This window comes from Monodelphis domestica, chromosome 2 (genome assembly GCF_027887165.1).
Source record: "Monodelphis domestica isolate mMonDom1 chromosome 2, mMonDom1.pri, whole genome shotgun sequence".
Lineage (NCBI taxonomy): Eukaryota > Metazoa > Chordata > Mammalia > Didelphimorphia > Didelphidae > Monodelphis > Monodelphis domestica.
In genome coordinates, this window is record NC_077228.1 from 273,515,744 (window position 1) to 273,536,026 (window position 20,283).

Sequence of the window (20,283 nt, forward strand, 5' to 3'; positions counted from 1 at the left end):
CTATGTTCCGGCCAAATTGGCCTACATTCTGTTCCCTGAACTTGGCAGTGCATCTCCTGCCTCCACGACTTTGCACAAGCTGTTCCCCTGGCCTGGAATGCCCTCCCTCTTCACTTCAGCCCTTTAGAATCTCTAACTTACCTTGAGGCTCAGCTCAAGTGCTGTTTTCTATGGGGGACTTTTTTTTAAAACCCTTACTTTCATCTTAGAATCAATACTAGGTCTTAGTTCTAAGGCAGATGAGGTGTAAGGGCAAAGTAATGAGGGTTAAGTGACTTGCCCAGGGTCAAACAACTAATAAGTATCTGGGGTTAGATTTGAATCCAGGACCTCCCATCTCTAGGTCTGGCTCTCAATCCCCTAAGTCACCTCGTTGCCCTATGGAGGACTTTCTTGATTCCCCCTGGTGCTCATCCCTAAAGACCTCTTCTATGTATATTCATCTGTTTTGAAATGTCCATGCAGAGTAGAACAAAAGACTATATTCTAGGTTCCTAGTCACAGCACTTGCATTCAGATCCCATTTGTGCCATCCATGTGACCTTGGGTAAGTTACTTCTCTCTAGAACTCTGTTTTCTCATCTGTATCATGAGATGATTGGACTGGATGACCTCTAAGGTCCCTTGCTAGTTTGTACTCTGTTCCTTTCCAGAAGAACATGAGCTCCTTGAGGGCAGGGAGGAATTTTTTATTTTGACTTTCTATCACCTGTGTAAGTGCAGGTAGGTGGCACAATGGATAGAATGCCAGGCTGGGAGTCAGGAAGACTCATCTTCTTGAGTTCAGATCTAGCCACTTACTTATGTAGCCCTGGGGAAGTCACTTTGCCCTGTTTGCCTCAGTTTCCTCATCTGTAAAATTATTTGGAGAAGGAAGTGGAAAATCAGCATCTTTAATATCGTTGTCAAGAAACCCCCAAATGGGATAAGGAAGAGTGGTACATTCTGAACAACCACAATCTCTTGTCTAACAGTGTCTTGCACATGAGTAGATACTTAAGAAATGTTTGCTGGATTATCAAAATAGGCGATAGAATGAAATCTCCTGGAATTAAAAGTGTGTATTTCTACAAAAGATCAGATCAAAAAAATATTTCTCTTTGCACCTCCCTGTGTGTTTCACCCTAGGCAACTGCTTACCTTGTTTACCCTTTGTTCTAATTCTGTTGGGACAGCTCAGCTCCTAGTTCTTAAGGAAGATCAGATGCTTTTTTCAGTTCTCTCCAGGGCAGAAACCAGGGCAAAGGGGCTTCAAATACAGAGGAAGGTCCTCTAGAGAGCATCTTGTCCAATATACCCCCTTTAAAGATGGGAAAGCTGAGACTGAGTAGTGTAGTTAAGGGACAAAAAAAGTAAGGAAGGATTTGAACCCAGGTCTCCCGACTCTGAACCTATTACCATGCCATCTCAGCTTCCTTCTCCCTCAACTTCCCACCTCTCCAAGTCCCACCATGGCACGGCCAGCTGTCTAACAAGAAGGCTATAAAAATCAGACAGATAAAACTCTCCCTTGACATAAAGTCAGTGGAATTCTTGGATTCTTTATGGGATAGAATTATGCTGGGAGAATGGAGCTTACTTGACTCAGCCCAGGCAATGTGGTCTGTCCCTCTGGTTTACAACTGCTAATAACTGGTTTGATCTTGGGCAAGTCTCTTAACTTTGGTAATGCAGTGAAGAGAGTGATGGGCTCAGAGTTAGGAAGAGGGTTCAGATTTCAGACATTGAATGACCCTAGGCAACCTCAGTTTTTCTCATCTTTAAAGGATATCTAAAAGATGGCAAAAATATTAGAGATGCTGATTTTCCACTTCTTCCTTCAAATCATTTTACAGATGAGGAAACTGAGGCAAACAGGGCAAAGAGACTTCCCCAGGGTCATATAAGTAAGTGGCTGGATCTGAACTCAAGAGATGAGTCTTCCTGACTCCCAGCCTAGCCCTCTATCCATTGTGCCACCAACTGTGCCACCAGGAGACAGAAAGTCAAAAGGGATAATAATAACACCTCTCTCTCAGAGCTGTTGAGGATAACATAGGCAAAGTACTTTGCAAACCAATATGAATAGTAATATTAAATACTTTCTACGATTAACCTCTCTGGATCTCCGTTTCTTCACCTGTAATTGAGGGAGTTGGATAAATTGGGCTGTGAGGTACCTTCCCTCCCTAAATCTGTGCTCTTAAGATCAACTCTCACCCACCCAGGTTCAGCAGCCTCTGTTCAGGCTGCTGTCTCCGAAGTGCCAGCCCTGGTTGGGTAGGAGATGCCCAGAGCTCCGAGCTTGCTCCTCAAGCTGTCCTTATGGGAGAGACCAACTCCCATTTAAACTGGTGACCCCCAAACCTGACTTTCCCCAGTGCTCCCTCTCTTCTCTTTCTTCCCTAGCCACCTCTTTTTTCTCTCTTCCTCGGTGCTGCCCAGCCACTCTGGGAGAGGTCCTTTTTCCCACAGTGCCACAGTGGTGGGCTAGGGCTCCCTTCCTGCGTCATCCCTTGGTCTGTCTCCCCCACCCAGATCCCCCCGGTCTAGATGGCCACTGAGTGTGGTCAAGGGCCGATGGGGCTCTGCTGCCCTCTACTGGCAATGGACCACCAAGAATGACCTGGCCAAGGTCCCATGGGCTTCTAAAAGGAAAGGGATTGGAGATTCGAGTTCATCGGGAGCTCCTTGACTTCACAACCCTTATTTTCAGAGAAGGAAACTGTGTAGTCTAGGAAAGGGAAATGACTCACCCAAAGGCACACAGGTGGTGGTCACCTCTTTAAGATTCCCTTGGGTCTAGGCAGTGAGATGGCCCCGTGGATAGAGCACCAGGCCTGGAGAGGGGAGGTCCTAGGTTCAAATTTGACCTCAGACACTTCCTAGCTATGTGATCCTGGGCAAGTCACTTAACTCCAATTACCTAGCCCTTCCCGCTCTTCACCCTTGGAATCAATACTTAGTACCCATTCTAAGACAATAGATAAGGCTTTAAAAATAAAAAGACTCCCGTGGATCTAGACCACTGGAGTCTTCCTTCACCTCCCATGGACCCTAACCAGCCCCACCAGCTCCTCTCCTTTTCCCTTGGCCTGTGGTTCCTTACCCTTTATCATAGCTCTTTGATTTCCCTCATCTCTATGCCCAGATTTTTTGTCCGAAGAATTGGGGGGGGGAACAGAGTCCCTCCCCCATTTCCCTTTGTTCCCTGAGTTCCAGGTTCTGATTTTGGCTCCCCGGGTTCTGGGTGTCACCGAGGGTTCCAATTCCGGAATCCTTTGCCTGGGGTGCCCGTGGTCCAAGCTCCCCACCTGAGGGGGAGCTAGCAAGCATGGATTTCATGGACTTGAGTCTCCGGAAGGGCGTGGTGGGCCTGGCCACAGGTATGGGTGCCATCTACCTGCTCTACAAGGCCATCAAGGCTGGCGTTAACTGCCACTCAACTATCTCATCATCCTCACCCGTCTGCATTGCTCGTGAGTTCTAGGGGCCCCTGGGAGAGGGCTCTGCCCCAAAGTGAACCATCAGATACTCTGTGGACTTCTCCAAAGGGAGCTTGCCAAGGTGACTCCTCCAGGCTCCCCTCTCTCCTCCTTTTCTCCGCTCACCTCTTCTTTGCTGGTGCCTGCCCGGCGGCCCCCTAGGCATGGCAAGTGGCCCTAGAAATCGGTCCCCAACAAGTAGCGCCACATCCACCAGGAGATCTCAAAGCATCATCTGGCGGGTCTCCAAAGTGGTTGCCACCTAATATGTGCCACCTTCCCCTTCTGCCCAGCTTGAGCTTTACTGAGATTTCCAATGGAGAGTGGATTGAGTTTGGCATCAGCAACAGCCTGTACCCTTGTCCATGTTGTCTGCAGGCTTCCTGGCAGGCATTGAAGAGGAGTTTCCTCAACCAGAAAAGTCAGGGTTTCCCCCACCTCGCTCAGATCCCAGGTGTATTTCCCCCTTTCCTTGGTCATTCTTCACTCTCTCACTCAGCCTAAGGCCTGGGGTTGGGGGTGGGGTGCGGTGGGCACTGCCTAGGCCTGGCCATTGAGCGTGAGCGGCATGGAAAGGACTCAGGAGAGCTTCGAAGGCTCCTCAACTCACTGGAATGCAAACAGGATGAGTACTCCAAGAGCATGATTCTGCACAGCATCACCCGGTGTGTCTACTTGTTGGAAAGCGAAGTGAGGAGCAGCCCGGGGAGGGGATGGGCAAGGGGGGAGCTCCCATCCTAGCTGGCTGGGAGTGGGGAGGGGGCCGGGACCCCCAGCAGCCCTTTCAGTTCTGGCCTTTGGACCGACCCCCATCCCAGGAAACTGAGGCGATGGGGGCAGAAATTTAAGAACCACAATTCCTCCCTCCCTCCCCTCCGAGGGGCAGGAGAGGAGGCACGGGTTCCATTTTGGGTCCCCAAGCTTTATGTAAGGCAAGGGAGGGGGTAGTACAGTTGGAGGGACTGGCCCCAGGGTGGGCTTCTCTTCCCTCCTCCTTCCATGCCTCTCCCACCTTTCACCCCATTCAGGCCTGTACTTGCACCTTTGAGGACATCTGTTTGGTGGCCTCCCAGCTTGATGACAAGGACAACAATGTCAAAATCCAAGCTCTCAATGCCCTGAAGGCTTTCTCTGGTATAAGGAAGTTCAGGCTCAAGATCCAGGTAAACCCCCAGACAGGTGATAAGAGGGACAATCTTGGGGGTGGGCTGGGGAAGGGAGACCCAAAACTCCCCGAGCGCTTGGACGCCTGGCTTGGTTAAATACTGTATTGTTTAAATAAAATAAAGTTTAGTATTGCTTAAATACTAACCTTTACCAGTAGTCAAAAGCATCAAAGCTCTGATAGAAACTTGGAGCTCCCTGGGCCTGGCGACATGGGCTTTGAGGCTGGCCCGAGTCTGTCTCCCCTGGCAATGCTCAGGGACCACGATGGGCACCGTGACTGTGCTGCTGAAGATGGAGGGCTGGGCGAGAGCTCCCAGCAGCAGCGTGGCACCAGGATTGGCAGGGAGGGCTGAGAGTGCCAGTCTGAGTGTTTCAGTCTTTTCACGACTCCAAGGTGGGGTTTTCTTGGCAAAGATACTGGAGTGGTTTGTCATTTCCTTCTCCAACTGAGGCAAATAGGGAAGTGTCTGAAGCCAGGCATTCTATCCCCTGTGCCATCTCTCTGCCCTACTCAGGAGAGTGGTATCTGCTCATTGAGAAGATACTCAATGGCAAGAAGATAGTATGTATTCAATAACCAGGCTAAAAGTCCAACTCCTTATTTTACAGATGAGGAAACTGAGGCTCAGAGACACACACATATAACCTATTATATATCATAACATATACATATACACACATGTGTATATATTATATTTAACAATATGTCTACATGAATAACACATGCACATAACATGCCACATTCTAAACTCATGCCCCATAAACATGTAAACAATATATCACACGTATTACAGGCTATTACACACATGTTAACAATATAGTATTGACATATACACATGTTACCATAATATACACATAGATGCATATATTAAACATGGGTTATATCACACAATATACATATATGCAACTACATGTATAAATATGTGTATCTATAAAATACATTTAGAGCTGGTAGGAACTTCAGTAAAGCCCTTGGAGGACTTAACCTTTGGAGCTTAAGTAACTTGCCCAAAGTCACACAGCCAGTAAGTGGCCGAGCCAAGATTCAAATCCCTTGTCTCTTGACTATAAAGTCTTTCTGTTGCACCCCACGTGCCTCTCCATACTTTTAAATTAATTTGATTTTTACTTATCACAGCAGCATTTACTTATAATTGGGAAAACGTCTCTCTATGTAGGTATTTATATTATTTACTCAATTTACAAAAGATAGGCTTACTTATTCTTTATTCTGAATCACAGGATGTGTTTTCTTAATGTTAAAATATGAGAAAAATATGAATTTCCTGAGTCATTGCAGTAACTCCACAGCCTAGAGGGGTCCTTGGCTGGCAGATTGGGAACCAGGATGCTCTTCTTTAGTTGTTTCGGTTGGGTCTCATTCAAACCCCCACTTGGGGTTTCTTGGCAAAGTTACTAGAGTGGTTGGCCATTTCCTTCTCCAGCCTATTTTATAGATGGGCAAACTGAGGCAAACTGGTTGAAGTGAAGCCACACAGCTGCCCAAGATGCTCTCACCTAAATGTTGATTGGATTGATGGAAACAGATTGTGTGGGATAGGGAAGTGCAGAGAAGATTTGGATCTTGTGTGCCTAAGGGAGTCGAGTGAGAACTTGAAGGCTTAGGTTAAGACTTTGCAGGCAACACTCAGGTAGGAGAGTGAACAGAGTCACAGAATGTCTAAATTGGAAGGAACTTTCAGGAAGATCTATTCCAATCCCTAAAAGTTATCATTGATTTGGCTAAAGGTACTCTGTGAGTTAGTGTCAAAGCCACAATTAGAACCCGCTCTTTTGATTCCTAGAACAGTGTTAAGAAAGCTACAGTAGGACCTGCTCTTAGGCAGCCAACAAGTTCCAAGATCCCACTCTCAGGCTCAAAATCCTGCATGATAGGCATCCCATCATTCAACAAGTATTTCCTATACAAACAGAGCCAAGCATGCCACAGCCTTCCCGAGCCTTAGCAGAGCCACCACTACTGCTCTTGCACTTTCTGGAGCCACGAGGTAGCTCCCATGAAACGAAGAGAAACCCTGCTCTCACGTGGACATCAGGGACCTGCCTCAAGGGAGAACTCTGGATGAAAAGGATGAGGGAACCAACAGTGCCTGGTGCAAAACAATGTGATGACTCACGCCTACCTCTCAGAGTGGGAACAAGAGCCACTGGGCTAGGAAAATGGCATGAATTTAAGACAGAATTAATTATTTTATTTTATTTTTTTTGCCTTTGGTTTTTTTTAATTGCCAATTGGGTATACCTGAATTCATTTGTGTTGAGTTCTCCTACAATGAGGTCCCATTGTATATGTTCAGGAGGTATGTGTCAGGATCTATTTTCTAGATAAGGCAGCTAGGTGGCACAGTGGATAGAGTACCAGGTCTGCAATCAGGAAGATTCATTTTCCTGAGTTCAAATCTGGCCTCAGGCACATATTAGCTATGGGACCCTGGGCAAGTCACTTAATCCTGCTTGCCTCAGTTCCTCATCTGTCAAATGAGCTGGAGAAACCACTCCAGTATTTTTACCAAGAAAACCCCAAATGGGGTCAGGAAGAGACTGACATGACTGAATCACAACAATGTTTTATAGGGGAGGATCCAAAATGTTTAGGTCTTCGAATGTTAGACGGAAGAGTTTAGACTTTATCCTGATAGAACTGGGACACTTTGCTAAGTTTTTGAGAGAATGAAAAACAGTTTTAAGAAGATTATTTCAGCCCTGAGAGGTAAATAGCTAGAGAGCTGACTTTGGAATCAGGAAGACCCTGTGACCTTGGGCAAGTCATTTAATGCCAGTCAATTTACTAAGACTAAATTGCTGAGTGCCTGTCCCTCTGCATTGGTGTGGGCATTTTTCTCAAGGGGAATTCCCTTTACCAGTGAACTCATATACAAGTGTGGACCCAAAATTTGGTTGTAGTGTTCAGGGAGTGAACCTTTTGTCTCCTTATCAAACTAGGGAGGCAATGGAAAAGTTGCAATCACATGAGCTGGCTTCAAATCTTGCCTCTTATTACCTGTATGATCAGTCATTTAACCTCCCTGAATCCCAGCTTCTCAGCTATAAAATGAAGGAGTAGGACTAGTTGGCCTTTGTAGATCTGTGATCCTCTAATTCCTACTCATCCTTCAAGTACCAGTCTAAATTTCACCTCTCCTTCCTTGCCCAGGCCAGCCCTAATTGATTCTTCTGAGGGGCTGATGGTCTGTAGTCATGTTTTCCCCTTATAATCCATCCCCTTGGGCTGTGATCTGCTTCACATGAGCATCTTGCTTTTCCAGTTAGTCTGGGAATGTTTTATGGCCCTTAGTATTCCCACATATGTGGTCACTGAATAAATATCTCCTTGTTAATTAAATGGGCTGTGTCATTATACTCCACCTTAGACTATGAATTCTTTTTAAAAGATATTTTATTTTTATTTTGTTTTTATATTTTAACATTTTTATTTTATTAAATATTTTAAATTACATGCAAAAAGAACCTAACATTTATTTTTTCAAGTGTTAAATTCTCTCTCCTGCTACTCCCTACATAGCTTGAAGAAAGGCAAGCAATATGATCTACATTATATATATATGAATTCATACAAAACATATTTGCATATTTAGCAATGCTGTAAAGTACATCGTGGGACATGCCAACCTAGAGAAATCAAAAACTGGAATTAAGGTTGCTGGGAGAAAGATGATCCCACTCTGATGGCAGAAAGTGAAGAAGAATTAAGGAGCTTCTTGACAAGTCAAAAGAGGAGGGAATAAATGCTGGCTTGAAGTTGACATTAAAAACAAACCAAGGGAGGAGGGTGTGAGGGAGGGGCATCTGGGTGGCTCAGTGGATTGAGAATCAGGCCTAGAGATGGGAGGTCCTAGGTTCCAATCTGACCTCAGACACATTCTAGCTGTGTGACCCTGAGCAAGTCACTTAACCCCCATTGCCTAGCCCTTACCCCTCTTCTTACTTGGAACCAATACACAGTACTAACTCCAAGACAGAAGGTAAGGGTTAAAAAAAATCAAACCAACAGAAAAACTAAGATCGTGGCATCCAGTGCCATTACTTCCTGGCAAATAGAGGGAGAAGAAATGGAAGCAGGGTCAGATTTTATATTTTTGGGCTCAAAAGATCACTGCAAATAGTGACTGCAGCCAGGAAATTATTTGGACAGCACACCAAAAGGCATAGACATCATCTTGCCAACAACAGTCTGTATGGTCAAAGCTATGGTTTTTCCAATAGCAGTGTATGGCTCAGAGAACTGGATTGTAAGGAAAGCTGAGTGCCACAGAATGGGTGCTTTCCAATTATGGTGCTGGAGAAGACTTTGGAGAGTTCCTTGGACATGAAGGAGATCAAATCAGTCAATATCTAAAGAAATGAATTTTTACTATTCGCTGGAAGGTCAAATGCTGAAACTCTGGACACACAACAAGGAGACAGGACTCACTGGAAAAGATGGTGGGAAAGATTGAAGGCAATAGGAGAAGGGGAGAGGACCAGAAGGATGAACAGTGTTCTGGAAACTGCGAATGTTAATTTAGAGAGATAGTGGAGGACAGAAAGTTCTGGTGTCCAGAGGGTCAGACATGACTGAAAGAATGAACAACAACATATAAGAGAAAACATTCATAGGGTAACTAGGTAGCACAGTGGATAGAATACAGGTCTGGATTTGGGAGAAACCTGGGTTTTAATATGACCTCATACTCTTTGTAGCTATGTGACCCTAGGTAAATCACTTAATCCCAATTGCCTAGCCCTTATCAATACAGAGTATCAATTCTGTGACAGAAGGTAAGAGGAAAGAAAGGAAGAAAGGAAAGAAGGAAGGAAAAGAAGGAAAAATGGAAGGAAGGAAAGATGGAAGGAAAGAAGGAAGGAAGAAGGAAGGAAAGAAGGAAGGAAGGAAAGATGGAAGGAAGGAAGAAAACATGGAAGAAAGAAGGGAAGGAAGAAGGGAAGGAAGGAAGAAAAGATGGAAAGAAGGAAGGAAGGAAGGAAGGAAGGAAGGAAAGAAGGAAGAAAAGATGGAAGGAAGGAAGGAAGGAAGAAGGGAAGGAAGGAAAGAAGGAAGGAAGGAAGGAAGGAAGGAAGGAAGGAAGGAAGGAAGGAAGGAAGGAAGGAAGGAAAGAAGGAAGGAAGGAAGGAAGGAAGGAAGGAAGGAAGGAAAGAAAGCAAGCAAACACAATAAAAAGTCTGAAAAGTATGTTTCAGTCTGTACTCAGAATTCATCAGTTCTCTCTCTCTCTGGCAGTGGATTACATTTTTCATCATGAGTCCTCTGGAATTTAGACCATGAATTCCAAGAGGGCATGAGCTGACCATGTGAAATCTCTGTGTCCCGTACCCAACTCTGTGAGCATACACTCTAGAGACATTGTGGTATGATGAGAATAAGAGTAGATTTCGAGACAGAAGGCCCCAGTTGGAATCCCTGCTTGGCTCTTTGTTAATGGTATGATCTTGGGGGAAGGAGCTTCCTAATCCTGCTTAAATCTGTTCCCACCAATTGCTCAGTTTTCTGAGTGAGTATCTGGCAAATGTTACAAATTGTGGCCTGATTTATTATTTGATAATGTAGACCTAACTTTAAAAAAGTATGTCCTGTGTGTATTTTTGTTTCCTGAGAGTGGGCTTACCATTTACCAGCACATCCCTGCCTTGGGCCTCAGTTTCCTTAACACTAAGATGATAGGGTTAGACTGGCTGATCTGTAAGCTCTCTTGAATGTCTAAGTACTGTGAGCATTTTTGGGGGGTGGGAAGGTGGGAGTCAGACCTGTGATTCCTCTATATCTGTGTGAGGAAACTCCTTCTAATGTAGATGGACAACTGTCCTGTAATTTAGACTCTTACAGAAAGTTGTCTGGGAAAGGTTAAGTGATTGACCCAGCCTCAATGAGCCAGAAATGGGTCTTGAATCCAAGAGTTTGAGGCTGGTTTCCTATTCACTATGCAACTCTGCCTCTCTAACATGTGATTTACAATAGTTATAATTTTAAAAAAATAGGCTGGGATGTTCATACCCAAATAGGTGGCTAAGTGGATAGAACCCCAGGCGCAGAATCTGGAAGCTTCATTTCCTGAGTTCAAATCCAGCCTTAGACACTTATTAACTGGGTGACCCTGGGCAAGTCACTTCACCCTGTTTGCCTCAGTTTCCTCACCTGTAAAATGAGCTGGAGAAGGAAATGGCAAACCACTCCAGTATCTTTGCCAAGAAAAGCCCAAATGGGGTCGAGAAGACTCAGACAACTGAAATGGTTCAACAACAACAGATTATACTTAGAGGATACCAGTGACCTGGATGTTCCCTTTGGCTGGGGTAGAGGAGTGAAAAGCATTGACTGGGGGAGGGATTGCACTGGGACCATCAAGGGCTGGAAGATCTGGTCTGAGCCAGACACCTCTTCCTTCTCTCCAGGAGCATTCCATCAAAGTCTTGGAGCTGATCTCCACCGTATGGGATTCTGAGCTGCACATTGCAGGCTTGAGACTGCTAAATGGACTGCCTCTGCCAGACTTTGCTCACCCACAACTTCGTCGGGTGATGCCAGCCCTCATGGAGATCTTGCAAACGGACAGCATTCTGGCCCAGGTACTGGAGGACCACAGTCGTGAGTGGCATCATCCCCCATCAGCCAGCCCCTCTACCCCAACACTTACTTGTGACATAGTCCCTACCTACCCTGCAGCCTTTCCCTCAGTGGGAAACTGAGTCACTCCACTTCTCCCTTGCCCCAATTCCCTTTGCCCACTCCTCTCCCCCAAATCTCACATTCAAGTACAGCTCCTTTTCTCAAAGCACTGGCTTTGGAGTTAAGAAAACCTGGGTTCCACCTCTTACTAGATCTGTAAACTTGGACAAATCACTTAAATCACTTTGAGCCTCGTTTTCCTCATCTGTAAAATGAGAGAATTGGTATAGATGGACTCCAAAATCCTTTCCAGGTCTAAATTAATGATTCTATGATGGCAGTAATAGCTAGGATTCAGATAGTGCTTTAATGTTTGTAAAGCATTTTATAAATATCTTATTTGTATCTCACAACAACCCTGTAAGGTAGGTGCTATTATTATTCCCATTTTACAGATGAGGAAACTGAGGCAAGAAGAGATTAAGGGGCTTGCCCAGGGTCACACAGCCAGTAAGTATCTGAGGCAGTATTTCAACTCAAGGTTTCATGACTCCAGATTCAGGGCTTTATCCACTGTTCCACCTAGCTGCCCTATGTGATATTCTTCCCCTCCCTCTTCAGGTCCAAGCAGTTCGCCTCCTGAGTCATCTGGCCCAGAAGAACGACCTATTATATGACATCCTTAATTGCCAGGTAAGTGGGCTCTCATCCCCACAGGGGGATAGGGCAAGGGGTGAGGTCGGAGGAGGAGGGGTTGGAGGAGTCAGGAAATGGGGGAAAGATTGCAGATTCTCTGGATGTGGGAAGAGAGTTGGAAAGATCATCTTGTCCATCCACTTCCCCATAATGCATAGCACTAAAACCATCCCACAGAGGGGAGAAGTGGTCCTGTTTGGAAGGAGTGGACACTAAAGACTTAAAACTTTGGAGTCCTCTATCTTAGGTAAAAAAGAGGGTGCCCCTGAAGCTACAACTCCATGGAGGTCAGTTGTTTGGACTCTTCCCTTTTATTTCCCTGAACCCCCTCTCCCTTTTCTTTTGAAAACCTCCTCTTGGCTCAGGTGGCCTAAAGCAAGATGACATGGGTCTCTGTCTCTTGTGCAGGGCTGGTGCTATTTCTATCACCTACCCACTCCTTTGTTTTTATACCATTGGCCAGCTGCTCCTACATACGGTGTGTTTGTGAAATTAAAAAACACCAATGCTGGGAAGAGGGGGGTAGACTTATTTTTAATTTTCCTTTTTTTAAAGTTGAAGTTCCAAATTATATTTCTATTTTCCACAATATTTATATAATATTAAAAATTTATAGAAAGTATTTTAGTAAATTATAATTTAGAAAATGTATAATATAAAATATTATAATTTTAAAATAATAGAGAATAGAATTAAAATATAAATTGGAAAATATTTTTATATATTATGTAGTCCCTCCCCTTCTCACCCTCCTTGAATAGGTGAACAGTTTGATATAGATTATACATGTGCAGTCATGCAAGACATTTCCATATTAATCATGAATTTTAAAATACTAGAAAATAGAAAATATAATTAAAATATAAATGAGAAAAATATTCTTTATGTATTATATAGTCCCTCCCCTCCTCAACCTCCTTGAAAAGGCAAGCAGTTTGATATACATTATATTTGTGCAGACATGCCAGACATTTCCATATTAATCATGATGAGGAAACTGAGGTAGAGGTTAAATAAATTATCCAAGGTCACACAGCGAGTGTGTATTTGAAGCTTGATTGAAACCAGACCCGGAACCTTCTCACTGCGCTTCCCTCGCTGCCTTAGAAAAGGTTGGCTGAGAGGAGTCTCCAGATTTAAGGGGGCTGGTTGTGTTACGGGCATTATGGGAAGATTACTCAACTTGAAGTCAATAGAACCGTAATGCTAACTTAAACATTTACTAAGCTTTTTGACTCTGGGCAAGCCACGCATTTCCTCTGAGTCGCATTTTCTTCATCTGTAAAATGGGGATTATAATACGGGTACTACTTACCTCATGGGGCTGTGCCGTTCCAAAGCTCGAAGGCAATGGACATATGACTCTTCTATTGGCCCTTCTCTCTAACCTTTCCCTCCATAGGTGCATGGTAATTTCCTGAACCTGTTCCAGTCCACACAGCCTGGGAACCTGCTATTTGAGGTGCTAGTGTTTGCGGAGCGACTGAGTGAGGGTCGGAGTTCTCCCCATTACCGAGCAGTGAACTGGCAGTACAATGAACAATCTTTGCATGAAGCGCTCTTTGGGGATGACTCCCGCCTGGCTGACCGGCTGCTGGCTCTGGTGATTCATCCTGAGGAAGAGGTGCAAATTCAAGCCTGCAAGGTCATTGTCAGCCTACAGTGCCCTCAGGACATCGGCCACCGGCCCTCCTCGTGCCACGCATCTTCTTCCCACTTTCAGGAAAGGGAAGACAAAAACCAATAAATGTCATATGGGAGAGAAAGAGAAAAAACCCAAAGAAAGTGGGGTGGGGGTGTGAACATTGGAGAACAGGCAGCATTTGTTCCAATTCAGAGCTTGAAAGAACCTCTCAGAAGTCATCTTGTCCGACCCCAGTCCCCAAGCCATAACAACGAGTGTCATCCCCCTAAACATTTTCCTCATTAGGATGAAATACAAAGAGCACTGGATTTGGAGTGAAAAGACCTTGGTTCAAATGTCGGCCTTGCCCCTATAACTCGAGTGGTCTGGGCCGGAGTGGGGCCCAAGACTAGAGAACGTGGGTTCCATCCCAGAACTATCACTATCTAGTTGATTTTGGGCAAGTGGCATCTGTCCAATGAAAGGGTTGGTCAAAATGGCCTTTGCAGTGGTCTCTAAGGAAGCCCATAACCCTGATAGCTTCTCCATGAGAAGGGAAAAATAGAAACTACAGCTCTACCCAAGTCATTCAGAAATTTAGACAAGAAAGTGACTTCCATCACCTCCCCCAGCTCCCAGATGCACCTGTGGCTTCCAGAATCTATTTTTTAAAACCCTTTCCTATCATCTTAGAATCAATACTGTGTAAGGGCTAGGCAATGGGGGTTAAGTGACTTGCCCAGGATCACACAACTGGGAAGTGTCTGAGGTCAAACTTGAACCCAGGACCTCCAGTCTCTAGACCTGGTTTCAATCCACTAAGCCACCCAGCTGCCCTCAATCTAGTTTTCCTTTTATAGAAATTTGGGCCAAATTTCCAAAAATGGAGTCAGGGTTTGTATGAAATTAATTGCTGGGACACTGTATGGACAGACACAGGTCTTGGGGACAAGACCAAAGGATCTGAAGGTCAATTAAATGAGCTGGAATAGACTTTAGAGACCTTTTAGTGCAATCTCAAGGAAGGAACAGAGACCCAAGTGAGGTGGCTTGCAAAGGTCATACAACTGAGTTAGTGGCAGAGTTGAATCTATGATCCAGGTCTCCTGATTTCCAGTGTGAGGATATTCATTGCATTACAATATTTCCTCCTTTTGGAGGACACTTTCTCTTTGACCCTGAGTCAGTTTTGGTAATGCTGAGGCAGAATGGCACAATGGGGGAAAACCCCCCCAAAAAACTAGATTTGGAATCAGAAGAGCTGGGTTCAAATTTGACTTTATCACTACCAGTGTTAGCTTGGGCAAGTCACAACCTCTCGGGGTCTCAGTTTCTTTAACTATGAAATGAAAGGGTTGGACGAGATGCTCTTGAAGACTCTTTGAAGCTTTAAATCTATGATCCTAATGAATCCAGACTTTGGGGAGTAAAAAGGCTATTCTGAACCACTTGGGGATGAGGATTCTTAGGAAATGCTTCCAGAAAATGTCTTTTCCCTGTATATAGCTTACTTCCTCCCGGTTCTGCTCTCTTCTGAAGATAGGACCTATTCTCTTTGAGGATCTCAGAATGGATCTGAGAAAAGAGAGATATGGGAGAGATCCGGCTCAGAGTTACCATCAGTTCTGATCTCTGCAGATGATTCTCTATTCTATAAATTAACCAAAATCATCCTAGATCTTAGGCACATCCATTCAAATTATGGGTCTCTACTATTGTTTTGGTTTGTTTTTAAGCAGCCTCAAAGTATACTTAATGGGGGTGTCATTGTGTGGCTCAAAGGAGGGCATAATAGATATCTCTAGCCTCTTTTCTGTCTACCCTCCAAGGGAGGCTTCATTTGCTGCCAAGAGGGGAAAAAGCAAGTGTTTGGGGTCAGAAGCTTGGCCATTCTGCTCTCTCTTAGAGAAGAGACTGGCCTAGAATTATATTTGCTTCCTTAAATAGGAGACGGGATTTTTCAGGTGCAGATGAAACTTCTGATTGCCAATCATTAATGGGGAATGGATGACCCAAGTTTTAAACCCAAGGCTTAACTCCCCATCAGATAGTTCCAAAATGAACATACATTGAGTTGTCAAAGAAATCCATGTATCCAATTTGATAGCAAAACAGAAATCAGAGAAAGTATACCTAGGAGAACATATACCAGGCTGTTCAGAGTGAAGGCGCTCTCCTATTATGAAGTTCCTATTATGAAGTAACTGGTCAACTAAGAGAGAAAGGGAGAGGTGGGAAGGGAGGGAGGGAGACAGAGAGAAATTGAGAGGAGAGAGAGGCAGAGACAGAGAGAGACAGAGAGAGGGAGGGAGGGAAACAGAGAAAGAGACAGAGAGTCAGAGGCAGTGGTTGGGGGGGGGGGAGCAGAGGGAGAGGGAGAGAGAGACAAGGGGAAGTTCCCTGAAGGTGCTGATAGCAAGCTGGGGATGATGGTATGATGGAGATTGTCTGTTCTTCTCATGCCAGATATGTCCTACAGTCTTTTCCATCACTAACCTGAAGTGGAGCTGGAACCTTCCATCTCTCTTAGAGCTGGAAGCCACAAGTGCTCAAAGCCCCCAAAAGACTATAGAACCCCCCCAAAATTAAAAGTTCTTCTCTCTCTCCCTCTTCTCCCTGTCTCTGTCCCTATCCCAGTCTTCCATCCCACCACCAACCTCATCCTGTTGTAACCTCTCATAGGTGTAGGGCATTGATGTCCACCAATGATGAAAGAATCTCAAACTAATGGGCTTTGGGATTTTGGTTACAAAATTAAAGAACATTAAATAGCATAGTAAACTATGCCAAGAAAGTCCTCTTCACATTCCCAGAATTCCATGCCACCACTATGAAAGGGGGGTACTTGTTTTTTCCCTTTTATTCTTTTTTTTGGCATTTTTAAAAATTTTATTTTTAAATATTTTTCCATAGTTTCATGATTGATGCTGAATCCCTTCCTTCTTCCCTTCCCTCCTCCCTCCCGGAGCTGACAAGCAATTCCACTGGGTTATACATGTATTATCACTCAAACCCCATTTCCATATTATTCATGTTTGTAATAGAGCAGTCTTTTAAAACTAAAACCCCAAATCATGTACCCATTGAAACAAGTGAGAAGTCATATGTTTTTTCTTCTGCATTTCTACTCAAGGGGGTACTTAGTGTAACTAAACAACATGCATGGCCTGAGTAACTCATACTTCTACCTGCAAAGTCACTGGAGAAGTTAACTGGTTCCCTGGGCTAGAGTTCTGCTGATCTGTTCTGTGCCACTCAACTCTGTAGGCATTTCCACTAACTTTCTCTCTACTGTTCTTTGCTGTCATCTGCTGGTTTTTACTTGTCATATAAATTCTTCTCCAGTCCCTTCACATATGTGTGTTATTGTGGGCATGTCTAACAGCATTTTAAATCATAGTTCTAGGGGCTCTTTCAGCTCTTCAGTGATGAAGTCTTAGACACATAAGCTCGTCTTTTAGACTGACTTTCATTTTCGATTACTGATCTTTGATCCCAATCCACAACATATATCACTTGGGGTTAGAAAATTCCTTTTGATTCTTTCCCACTCCTATCATGCCAGTTTTGGTCCATGATAAGCTCCCTTTGGCAGCAGCACTGGAAGGGTCTGGGTATAGTTGGCACTGTTGTCCTATTTTTACTGCCAAAATGAAATTGCTGTCCTCACAAAAAGAATCAAGAATAACCCTTACCTGTTCTAGTTTTAGTAAGCTCTTAATCTATGTCATTCTCAGGTTCTAATTTTCACACACTCAAAATCTGACCTCAGACATTTAATAACCATGTGATCTTAGGCAAGTCATTTCACCCTGTTTGCCTCAGTTTCCCCATATGTAAAATGAGCCAGAGAAGGAAATAGCAAACCACACCAGTATCTCTGCCAAGAAAACCCCAAATGGGGTCACAAAGAGTCAGGCATGACTAATCACTGAACAACAAAGCTTTATATATATACACATATATATATGTATGTATATATATATATATATTTTTTTTTTAATTTAAAGACGACCCAAAAAGTTTACCTGCTTGGCTACCTATATTTAATCAATCAATTATTAAATTTGTATTAAATCCCTACTATTTCTAGGCACTGTGCTAGGTGGCTGGGGTTACAAGAACAAAGAATGAAACAATTGCTACCCTTTTTTAATAGGAAGAGAGAGCAAGTATATCTGTAAATGTAACTGGGGGCTATGATTGGCTTATGCGCATGTGTAGTGTACTCTGCTGATACAATCCCATGTAAATTTGAGAGCATCCACAGATACTGTTTCTGGTATCTTAGCTTGAGTGGAATGAAGATGGACCTTCTCAGTCCATGCATAAATAAACAACTGCTTATCTCTTATCATTTTTCTTTGGTGATGATATGTTGATGATATGTTAGTTATAGCCCTTCCTTGTTCTGTTGTGTAGATATCACCAGGAGGCCAATCACTTCCCCCTTGTTCTCTGGCCATTTCTCTATAAAAACCCATCATTGATTCCTTGATCTACACTAAGGCATAAATGACTAAAAACGGAAAAAAATATCCCTCTCCTTATTCATCTGTCCAGGGCTAACACTCTATTTTTGTTGTTCAGTCATTTTAATCATGTCTGCCTTTTTTGAACCTATTAAAGTATTCTTGGCAAAGATTCCAGAGTGGTTTGCCATTCTTCTCCAGCTCATTTTACAGAGGAGAAAACTGAGGCAAATAGGGTAAAGTGACTTACTTAGAGTCAGACAGAGCTATCAAGTGTCTGATGCTGGATTTAAACTTGGGTCTTCCTGACTGTAGACCTGGTACTCTATCCACTGTGCTACTTAGCTATCCCTACACACAAAAACTATAAGTTAAATAGCACAAAGTTTTAAGAGTGAATTTCAGAAATCAGAGAAAGGGAGAGGATTTGGGGGAGGCAGTAGTGGAACATGATGGTGTTATAGTGTTACAGGTCTACTATGATGGTCAGCATTATCTCTTCATTCACTCATATTTTCCCCATACTCTATAGCAAGAATAATTAATCAGACCCATGGGTGTGGAACATTGCATATTCTGTCAGATTTTTCCCCAATATATTGATTGGCTTGGCCTTCCTTCCTTCCTTCCTTCCTTCCTTCCTTCCTTCCTTCCTTCCTTCCTTCCTTTCTTTCTTTCTTTCTTTCTTTCTTTCTTTCTTTCTTTCTTTCTTTCTTTCTTTCTTTCTTTCTTTCTTTCTTTCTTTCTTTCTTTCTTTCTTTCTTTCTTTCTTTCTTTCTTTCTTTCTTTCTTTCTTTCTTTCTTTCTTTCTTTCTTTCTTCCTTCCTTCCTTCCTTCCTTCCTTCCTTCCTTCCTCTCTGTCTCTGTCTCTTTCTTCTTTGTCATTGTCATTTGTCTTTGTCATTGAGGTTTACTTTCCATGGAGAAGGAATGGAATACAGGGGCAAGTTTAGGTGATATTAAAAAAAAGATTAAAAAAATAAATTTAAAAATGTTAAAAGATAAAAAATAGATATATTTTAAAGTTACACACATGCACATACTTCCAGGTTACTCCTTGGGACCTGCTGTTGCCTTTAAAAGCTGCCTTTAATGTTCTTTGTTAGAGATAGCAGGCTATGTCAAAGGCTGGGTAGACATACTGTGTGATTTCCCTCCCCCCACCTCTCCACTCCTTGCAGTAGCATCTCCAGAACATCCAACCCTAGAGACAGTTCAGAGATAGTCCTATTGGAGGATGTCAATTGTCTGATCTAATTTAAACTCATCAGGGCAGCCCTTTGTTTGCCTGAGATAGAAGCTCAGAGAGTCCTTCTTCTTCTGTGAAATGCCTTCACTTTGTAAAGAGAATGGAGGAAAAGACAAGAGCGGCAGACACTCCAGTGGATAGCGTGGGCATGGCTATGGCTAGTCTTGCCACTAAGGGGATAGATTTCTGGCTTCCCTGATTAAAGGGCAGTTTGAAGCAATATTCCATCACTAGGGGGTCATCTGGTGAGTGGCATAGCTCTGTGGAGTTAGTGGAGGATCATTCTATTTTTGTTAGTATGTCACAGAAAATGGGCTGGTGTGAGTAGACTGGGAAGGCAATTAGAATACAGGCTTGAGGGAGGACTTGGCCATGCTCTGCTTTCCAGGCAAATGGAGAGGAGTGGAAATGGTGACCCTCTCCCTCTCCCTTCCTTCCTCCAGGGAGAAGTTGTGATTCCATTTGCCCGTCAGGTCTTTCATTTCCAGGTTTCTTTTATTCCTTCTCTGTTTCCAACCATTGATGAGAGTTTTAATTTCTCCATTGAACTTTGTTTTTGCTATTAATGTCATTAAACTAGGCAAAGTATGGCTAGAGTTGGAGTCCAAGTCACACACATTTGAGTTCAAATCCTACCTGAGACATTTCCTAGCTGCATCATGCTGGTCAAGTCATTTAACCCTTATCTGCCTTAAATGAGATAACATTTGTAATAATTTGTATAAATGTTAGCTATTATTAATGATGATGATGATGATGATTAAAAACAGCTTGTTGGCCAACAAACCTGAGCTGTTTGCACAGCTGAATTACCCAGAGGGGCTAAGAGAGCCCCAGTCATTAGGAAGTGAGGGGCAGAGAAAGGAGAAATAGAAATTATTTTCCCCTGAGGCCAGCTGTGAGAAGGAGGTTTATAGAACAGAGGGTGTTGAGAGCACACTCTCTAGGGCAGCAAAGTGGTGCAGTGG

The 20,283-nt window shown here is 43.7% G+C and overlaps 1 protein-coding gene across 1 annotated transcript; it reads left to right on the forward strand.

The window, feature by feature from the left end:
• The first annotated feature begins 3,238 nt into the window (after nt 1-3,238).
• Nucleotides 3,239-13,923, forward strand: ARMC12 (armadillo repeat containing 12). The gene is made up of 6 exons (XM_007483758.3): nt 3,239-3,458; nt 4,009-4,154; nt 4,493-4,627; nt 11,061-11,234; nt 11,896-11,967; nt 13,373-13,923. Exons 1-6 carry the CDS (start codon nt 3,314-3,316, stop codon nt 13,715-13,717), a joined length of 1,017 nt encoding a protein of 338 aa, XP_007483820.1. The 5' UTR covers nt 3,239-3,313; the 3' UTR covers nt 13,718-13,923.
• Nucleotides 13,924-20,283: the final 6,360 nt, after the last annotated feature.